Below are 9595 nucleotides of genomic sequence, written 5' to 3'. Positions count from 1 at the left end.
GGCATATCATTGAATAATAGTTTTTTTTTTTCTAAATCAAATTTGTATTTGTAGCTAATTGAAAACTGATTAAACAATTAAGAGAAAAGATTAATTATTATTTAAAATAATTCTTAGTTGCAGCCCTAATATTCAATTAATTAAAAATCGTTCACAAATTTTTGATCAGTACATTTTTCAGCCAGGCTCCATTTATTTGATAATTTTATATTTATAATAAACGTAGTTTAATGAAATATTATTACAATTTAAAATGACTGTTTTCTGAATTACGATAGAAATCATTTTTTTTTTATTTTTTCTGTTATGCCAAAGCTCCATATTCAGCAGCCATTACTCCAGTTTGAAAAAGAAATGGTAATCATTTGATCATTATTATTATTAGAAAACATTATAAATAACTAAACTAGCTAAATTATACATTTATGAATAAAAGTACCAATTTCTTTAAAAAAAAATCCGTGATTCTTTTGAAGGGTAATGTACACAATAAAAATGAACTTCAAATTAAGGTTATTACAATCATCACAATAATGATTGGCATTCAGACAAGGATGAAGGACATGTTTTGAATGAGAGAACGAGCGAAATGAATCGTTTTTGCATCTCCTTTGCATTGCAGATCACATTTAAACTGAGTGACAGGAACTCTAACCTGACCGGTATGGAGGTGAAGGGCTTCTTGTATATGTCGGCCAGTTTGTCCATCACCACAGCAGCGGTGGTGAAGATTCGGTAGGTGTGGAGGAAGGTGTTGAGGAAGTCGATGGACAGAAAGCGCAGGTCGGTCAGTCTTTCCAGGAGTCTCTCCACGCTGGCGTAACGGATCTGAGGAACCTTGCAGGAGTTCAGCGTCTTGCTGAAGCAGATGTCCACGTCGTCTTTGTGCAGTCGGGCATCAGACCTGCCGATCACAGATTACGGGTGCGCACATTTAGTGTAAAGTGGCGAAAGAACAAACGAATCAAGTTTTGTTTTCAACTTAAACTGACACTATTGGAGGATCTTGCCCTCTAGAAATACCATATCTATCTATCTATCTATCTATCTATCTATCTATCTATCTATCTATCTATCTATCTATCTATCTATCTATCTATCTATCTATCTATCTATCTATCTATCTATCTATCTATCTATCTATCTATCTGAAATCTAATAAATAAATAAATAAATAAAATGAAGCTTGTTTCCGCCACAGAATGAAAAATAAAAAAGATAATTGCGACTTTTTATCTCACAATTCTGACTTTTTTTCTCACAATTGCGAGATATTAAGTCAGAATTGCGAGATATAAAGTCAGAATTGCGAGATATAAAGTCAGAATTGTGTGATATAAAGTCAGAATTGTGTGATATAAAGTCAGAATTGTGTGATATAAAGTCGCAATTGTGTGTTAAAAAGTCAGAAATGCATACTTTATATCACGTAATTCTGACTTTATATCACGCAATTCTGACTTTATATCACGTAATTCTGACTTTATATCACGCAATTCTGACTTTATATCTCGCAATTCTGAAAAATAAAAAAGGTAATTGCGACTTTTCATCTCACAATTCTGACTTTTTTTCTCACAATTGCAAGATATAAAGTCAGAATTGTGCGATAAACATTTTTTTATTCAGTGGCGGAAACAAGCTTCCATTGAAATCAAATTAAAATGAAAACTGAAAATATAAAACTAATAGCTAATTAAGAATATGAATAAATGCAATAGTAATATATCATAAATAATACTGCTAAATGAATACACGTAAAATATAAATGTACTAAAATAACACTGGACTGATTGTGTTTTACTTGATCATGTGAGGCACGGTGACTTTAGAGTTGTCCTCAAACACGCTGGTCATCAGGCCATTGCAGCGAATGTTGTCAATGCACTGTGTAGAAATCAAATAAATGACACATTTTACCTTTTCAAACTATTTTTAATTAAACAGTTCATCTGAAACATATAAAATTGTAGACAAATAAATTAACCCAAATGTGTATACTGGTTCATGTCTACAGGGCAAAGTGTATAACAGACAGCTCTTGATAAATATACTATGCAAAAACTGTCAAGTCAGTGAAACTATTTGTGTCAATGCAAATATAACCGAAACTTCTCACTTGCGTTGCTTTCTAGAAAACAACACACAGCTGTGTGTAAACTGGGTTTGACTGAATCTCTGTATTATCTGTATACTCTGTATGATTCTTATGAGTTGTAATATTCTTGAAGCTTGTTCTATAGATGTACATATTGTGAAAGGTCTAAAAAAGGAGTGTTAAAGTCATCATGAAATGGAGGAAGCAACAGATATTTTCTTCCATATATTGTGACATACATCTGAATGTAGCGGATTATTAAAAAAAAAGATAAATGTAGGGTGGGGTTGCATGGCTCTGCGCATCAGTTGCTGATTGGATGTTGAGATGTGGGCGTGGCAGAAGAAAGAAAGCTTGCAGGGGCAGAGTTTAAACACACTAAATGATTGGAGAAATCCTGCATACATCACCAGAGAGAAGTCTGACATTTGATATTTTGATTACAATTAAGTCATTAATTGTGGTTGGTTTTGACATTGGCTGTCATGAAGCCATTATAACTTTTTAATGACAAATTCAATTAGTACCACTGTAGTGGAAAAATTGTAACGGTCACCAGGTGGAGTGCCCTTGAGAGTCACCAGAGGGCACTCCACACCAGATGTTCATGTTTCCCTCACAACTACATTTCCCAGAACTCACTGCCCGGACTCATCACTGATCACATTCACCTGTACCTCATTCACTGATTGCATTCACCTGTGTCTCATCCTGTTAGTGTGTCTATATATACCTTGTGTTCACATTCAGTGTTTGCGAAGTCTTGTTTAAGTGTTACACTGCATTTCTGAGCGTTTTTCCGTGTTTGGTTTCTGGTTTTTGACTTTGGATTGTTTTTTGGATTTTGATTATTGCTGCCTGCCCTGACCTCTGCCTGTTTCCCGGATTCCCACTGTGTTTCCTCCATTGTCCTGTCTGCTAATTGTTGAACCTGCCTGTACGACTAATCTTAAATAAAGCTGCATTTGGATCTTCATTTACAAGCCTCAGAGCAGTTTGTAACAGAAGACTTCGCCACACCGAGATCCAGCAACAACCGACCAACAAATGAATCCAGCAGCACAAATCCGGGAGTTTGCTGGTCAGATCGCGGCCTTGGCCCTGGATAGCCGTGATCTGTTCCAGTATACCTGGGGGTTTGTTCCTCTCGCTGCCTCCTGCTCTCTCGGTGATGAGGCTATTAAGCTGTGTTACCAGCTAGGGGCTAAGGAGGTCAACCCGAGGGAGCTCCCCAATCTCTCGGGTCTGAACTGGAGAGAGGCGGTCTCCGTTTGTGAAGAGAGTTTCATTCCAAAGCCTCATCACGTCTCAGCAGAGCTTCCAGAGCCTCGTCACGTCTCAGCAGAGCTTCCACAGCCCGCGCTCACAGTCAGCCCTGCCGAGCCCGCGCTCACCGTCAGCCCTGCCGAGCCCCCGCTCACCGTCAGCCCTGCCGAGCCCCCGCTCACCTTCCAGCCAGAGACCGTACAGCCAGAGACCGTCAAACCAGAGTCTCGTCCCGCCGAGACAGCCCAGCCAGAGTCTCGTCCCGCCGAGACAGCCCAGCCAGAGTCTCGTCCCGCCGAGACAGCCCAGCCAGAGTCTCGTCCCGCCGAGACAGCCCAGCCAGAGTCTCGTCCCGCCGAGACAGCCCAGCCAGAGTCTCGTCCCGCCGAGACAGCCCAGCCAGAGTCTCGTCCCGCCGAGACAGCCCAGCCAGAGTCTCGTCCCGCCGAGACAGCCCAGCCAGAGTCTCGTCCCGCCGAGACAGGCCAGCCAGAGTCTCGTCCCGCCGAGACAGCCCAGCCAGAGTCTCGTCCCGCCGAGACAGCCCAGCCAGAGTCTCGTCCCGCCGAGACAGCCCAGCCAGAGTCTCGTCCCGCCGAGACAGCCCAGCCAGAGTCTCGTCCCGCCGAGACAGCCCAGCCAGAGTCTCGTCCCGCCGAGACAGCCCAGCCAGAGTCTCGTCCCGCCGAGACAGGCCAGCCAGAGTCTCGTCCCGCCGAGACAGCCCAGCCAGAGTCTCGTCCCGCCGAGACAGCCCAGCCAGAGTCTCGTCCCGCCGAGACAGCCCAGCCAGAGTCTCGTCCCGCCGAGACAGCCCAGCCAGAGTCTCGTCCCGCCGAGACAGCCCAGCCAGAGTCTCGTCCCGCCGAGACAGCCCAGCCAGAGTCTCGTCCCGCCGAGACAGCCCAGCCAGAGTCTCGTCCCGCCGAGACAGCCCAGCCAGAGTCTCGTCCCGCCGAGACAGGCCAGCCAGAGTCTCGTCCCGCCGAGACAGCCCAGCCAGAGTCTCGTCCCGCCGAGACAGCCCAGCCAGAGTCTCGTCCCGCCGAGACAGCCCAGCCAGAGTCTCGTCCCGCCGAGACAGCCCAGCCAGAGTCTCGTCCCGCCGAGACAGCCCAGCCAGAGTCTCGTCCCGCCGAGACAGCCCAGCCAGAGTCTCGTCCCGCCGAGACAGGCCAGCCAGAGTCTCGTCCCGCCGAGACAGCCCAGCCAGAGTCTCGTCCCGCCGAGACAGCCCAGCCAGAGTCTCGTCCCGCCGAGACAGCCCAGCCAGAGTCTCGTCCCGCCGAGAAAGCCCAGCCAGAGTTCCATGTCAGCCCTGCCGAGTCTGAGCCTGTTCACGTCACTTCTGCCGAGACAGAGACGCTTCACGTCACTTCTGCCGAGCCAGTGTCTATGGACAAGTTGGCCGTTTCAGAGACTGTTCACGTTCCTTCTGCCGAGCCAGTGTCTATGCACAAGATGGCCGCCTCCGAGCCAGTGTCTACGGACAAGATGGCCGACTCAGAGACTCTTCAATGTACTTCTGCAAATTCAGAGATTGTTCACGTCACTTCTGCCGAGCCAGAGACGCTCCACGTCACTTCTGCCGAGCCAGAGACGCTCCACGTCACTTCTGCCGAGCCAGAGACGCTCCACGTCACTTCTGCCGAGCCGGAGACGCTCCACGTCACTTCTGCCGAGCCAGAGACGCTTCACGTCACTTCTGCCAAGCCAGTGTCTAAAGACAAGATGGCCGCCTCCAAGCCAGTGTCTCCGGACAAGATGGCCGCCTCCAAGCCAGTGTCTCCGGACAAGACGGCCGATCCAGTGTCTCCGGACAAGATGGCCGATCCAGTGTCTCCGGACAAGATGGCCGATCCAGTGTCTCCGGACAAGATGGCCGATCCAGTGTCTCCGGACAAGATGGCCGATCCAGTGTCTCCGGAAAAGATGGCCGATCCAGTGTCTGCCCCCGATCCAGTGTTTGTTTCTGTGTCTGTGTCTATCCTTGTGACCATTTCTGATGTAGTGTCTGTTCCTGAGCCGGTGTCTGGTCCTGAGAGGGCATCGCCGCCGTGGCCGCCCGAGTGGTCTTCGCCGCCGTGGCCGCCCGAGGGGTCTTCGCCGCGGTCTTCGCCGCCGTGGCCGCCCGAGGGGTCTTCGCCGCCGTGGCCGCCCGAGGGGTCTTCACCGCCGTGGCCGCCCGAGGGGTCTCCACCGCTTTGGCCGCCCGCACAGCCTGCTCCGCCCTGGCCGCCTGCACATCTTGCTCCGCCCTGGCCGCCTGCACGGCCTGCTCCGCCCTGGCCGCCTGCACAGCCCGCTCCACCCTGGTCTTCCGTCCTAGTCTCCAGGCCCTATTCTGCTCCACAGGCCTGGCCCTCCATCCCTCCCCCGGATCCGCCTCCGCTCCACCTCCCTCCTGAACTGTTTTTGGAGCGTCTGGAAGCCGCTCTTTGGGGGGGGGGCTATGTAACGGTCACCAGGTGGAGTGCCCTTGAGAGTCACCAGAGGGCACTCCACACCAGATGTTCATGTTTCCCTCACAACTACATTTCCCAGAACTCACTGCCCGGACTCATCACTGATCACATTCACCTGTACCTCATTCACTGATTGCATTCACCTGTGTCTCATCCTGTTAGTGTGTCTATATATACCTTGTGTTCACATTCAGTGTTTGCGAAGTCTTGTTTAAGTGTTACACTGCATTTCTGAGCGTTTTTCCGTGTTTGGTTTCTGGTTTTTGACTTTGGATTGTTTTTTGGATTTTGATTATTGCTGCCTGCCCTGACCTCTGCCTGTTTCCCGGATTCCCACTGTGTTTCCTCCATTGTCCTGTCTGCTAATTGTTGACCCTGCCTGTACGACTAATCTTAAATAAAGCTGCATTTGGATCTTCATTTACAAGCCTCAGAGCAGTTTGTAACAAAAATATTGATGACACCTGAGTTATAATACCTCATGACAGCCAATGTCAAAGCCAACCACATGACAGTTTAACTTCATTTGATGCGACAAAAACACTGACAGGTTATGATGTATTGGTTTATGTCAAGGTGTCATAACAAAGACATCTCAAACAATCATATTTGCATTCAAAATGTCATTATTGAGCGAAAGACACTTAATGTCAGTTGTCATAAACATGCATAAACCCTACTTCATATTCAAGACATATGTCATGTCATGATTATGAAGGTGTCATGTCAGTCTTATGCACACCCCTTCAAGTAAAGTGTTACCCATAAAGCATTTATGAGAAAAAAAAAACCTTTTTGGGCCTTTAAAGTGGTAGTTGTGTAGCTGTCAATAGAGAGACAGACATTTCATCAAAGAGATCCAAAGATAAACGAATACGAGTCATATGAGTTTGGAACGACATAAGGGTGAGTAATTAATGACAGAATCTTCATTTTTGGGTGAAATATGCCTTTAAAGTCACCATGAAATCAAATCGGACAATTCTTTTTTTTTTATGAAATACTGAAGTTTATTATAAAAAATGTGTCGGTACACAAATTCATGTGCCTTGTAATCTTTAATCAGAATAACATCGTTTCACTTGTATATGCGTCACACTAAGGAAGAAAAGTTGATTGCAACTTCCGTTCCAAGTCTATTTCAAAGACTGCGAGGTTGATGAATAATGACACACGGATGAATTGTTCACAATCAGTGTTGGGAGTAACGCATTACATAAGTGATACATTACAGTAACATATTACTTTTTGCTGTAACGCAGTAGTGTAAGGCATTACTAATCAATTTTCAGTAATATTTTACTCGTTACATGTTCAGTGAGGCTTGTATTACAGTTGTATTACAGTGTATTGTCTGCTTTTACTTCTTAAAGGCAACAGACTATGTGAAAGTTTTAAAGCAGTCTTTTATCGCCAGTTCAAAGCGGTCGCGTCTGTAACATTGTTTTTTCCTCATAAATGCGAACACGAAAACTAAAATAAAATGAATATTTTAAGTTCTATGGAGACTGGAGAGCCAACCCTTCCTCATCCGATTTGCGCAGTGTAATTAACAGAATTACAAAAAAATATATTTTGCCTCCTATTTTTTTGTCACACATGAATGTGTGTCTTTTCCCTAATATTAAAAATAAAACATAGACTGATATTTGTCTAATGTCTGGAGTCCTTTGAGGAAGTAGCCTATATACGTTTCAATACATGAATTTTCTGAGAATTTTTATTTCAAGTTTTGACTGCAAATGTCATCATGTCCATAATGCTGGACTTCCCCAATTTTAAATAATTTATCCTCAACTAGTTTTGTGATGTAGGTCTACGTCTTTTATAATGTTAACTTCAAATAATACTAATAGCCTAATTTAAAGATAAGGCAGCATTGGATATGGACGGTAAGGAGAATAACGCTGGAGTTGGAAGAGGCGTGTCGCGATTCTGTAGGTTCGTGGCTCTGAGTCGTGTGGCGAATCGCGATTTCGGTTTCATATTGCATATCGTTACAGCCCCAAAGTTAAGTTCTACTTAGTTATTTTGGTGAAAGTAACTCAAAAGTAATACATGAGTAATGTAACGCATTACAATTCTGGGACAGTAATATTGTAAGGTAATGAATTACTTTTAAATAACAGTAACAAGTAATACCTAATGTATTACAGTTTGGAAGTAACTTGCACAACACTGTTCACAATAGGAACTATAACATGCATTGCACACAGACTTCCAGCATGTAGCGTAGACTTTACCTGGCTCACGTCGCTGGTCCAGGCAGCTTTCTCCTGCCGAGACGGAGCCAGCAGAACCACAGAAAACGACGGACCATCGGCAGGTTCAACCACTATTTTAAACTCCAGATGATTGAATCCCTGACCAGCAGCATTATCTGAGGAGATGCGGAATCAAAATGAACTCTGGTTACTTCTTTAATAAATGTGCTCATTGCTATAAGGTTTATCTTGGATATTTTGCTTGCTTCGGGTTGTTGGTATTGCTATGTTGGGTCTTACAGTCTTCATCACTGGCGTCCAGCTCCTCGATAAGCGTACAGTCGATCAGAGACAGCGTGCCTCCTTGCTGTGGATTTGATGAAAGGTACTCGGTTATTTTATGCGTTTGCATGAAACAGTTACAGTCAGGGCTTGATATTAACACTCGGGTGTATTTCAGCAGTGGCGTGTCACTTCCACTCCCAGTGGCCGGTTGAATTTTATATATACACTGTAAAAAATATTGTTGGTTTAACTTAAAAAATTAAGTTACCTGGTTGCCTTAAAATTTTAAGTTGATTGAACTGGAAAAAGTGAGTTAATACAATGAAGGAGATTAATTTAATCATCAGAAACTCCAAATAATAAGTTATCTCAACTAAATAAATTATTTAAGTTGATTTGACAAAAGAAAAAATGTTGTGATAACAAATCTTAAAAATATTTTTTCTACAGTGTACATTTTCAATTGTAGTTTTTTAAAGGGGTGGTATACTGCCCTTTTCACAAGATGTGAAATAAATCTCTGATTTCACCATGAGTGTGTGTGTGTGAAGTTTTAGCTTAAAATACCGCACAGATATGTTTATATAGCATGTTAAAGTTGTCACTTTTTGAGGGTTAGCAAAAACGCACCGTTTTGTGTCTGGCCCTTTAAATGCAAATGAGCTGCAGCTCCCGACACAGTGGGCGGAGCTTCAAGAGTGTGTGTTTTAGCAGCTCCGATTACCTCAGGAAGACACATGCTAAAATATCAGAAACTATTCTGCCTTTTATGTTTAAACCGGAGACAGACAAAAATGGAGAGACTAAGAAGAAGTGACAACGTGTAGAGTGCAACAGGACGTCTCTGAATGGTTAGTTGATGGATTAATGTTGCTGATGTGGAGTTAACTATCTTAAATTAACATATTCTGTCATGTAATCTATAAATACTCTACTCTCTATTGCATGTGAAAAGACAGATGCCTCACAAATGTGCTTGACTACAACAGCTCTAGCTCTTCTCAACATGGACTGCATGTTCCCAGGGGCGGGGTTTATGTAAATATTAGGGTTAGTGATGTCACTAACCCAGGAGGAAGCTTGTGTAGTTCCTTTGTTGTAGTCCTTAAAAAGCCATTTTTTTAAAGCAAATATCTCCCTTTGCTTTGAACTTTGAGCGTTGTAACTTTGCAGATGTGGTTTAACTAAAGTTAGAAAAGTGAAATCATAAAATCAACCACCCCTTTAAGGCATCTAAAATGATAAACTAGGTGCAATGTATGTTGTTAAAAAAAACA

General features: G+C 44.1%; 1 protein-coding gene across 3 annotated transcripts in view; it reads right to left on the bottom strand.

The window, feature by feature from the left end:
* rasgrf2a (Ras protein-specific guanine nucleotide-releasing factor 2a) overlaps positions 1–9595 on the bottom strand; it is a 46799-nt gene that overhangs the window by 18547 nt on the left and 18657 nt on the right. For all 3 annotated transcript variants that reach the window (XR_016149472.1, XM_039678054.2, XM_039678055.2), the window contains exons 11-14: positions 8334–8400; positions 8073–8209; positions 1805–1887; positions 656–904 (exon numbers count right to left, since the gene is read on the bottom strand). Coding sequence is in view for 2 of the 3 variants with exons in the window: in XM_039678054.2 (XP_039533988.2) it covers positions 656–904; positions 1805–1887; positions 8073–8209; positions 8334–8400 (536 nt within the window). In the remaining variant the exon portion in view is untranslated. The remainder of the gene's footprint in view (positions 1–655; positions 905–1804; positions 1888–8072; positions 8210–8333; positions 8401–9595) is intronic.

The sequence above is a fragment of the Pimephales promelas genome, chromosome 23, assembly GCF_988280905.1.
Source record: "Pimephales promelas chromosome 23, fPimPro1.hap1.1, whole genome shotgun sequence".
Classification (NCBI taxonomy): Eukaryota; Metazoa; Chordata; class Actinopteri; order Cypriniformes; family Leuciscidae; genus Pimephales; species Pimephales promelas.
The sequence above is the reverse complement of the archived record's forward strand: the minus strand, read 5'-3'. Positions and strand labels throughout refer to the sequence as shown.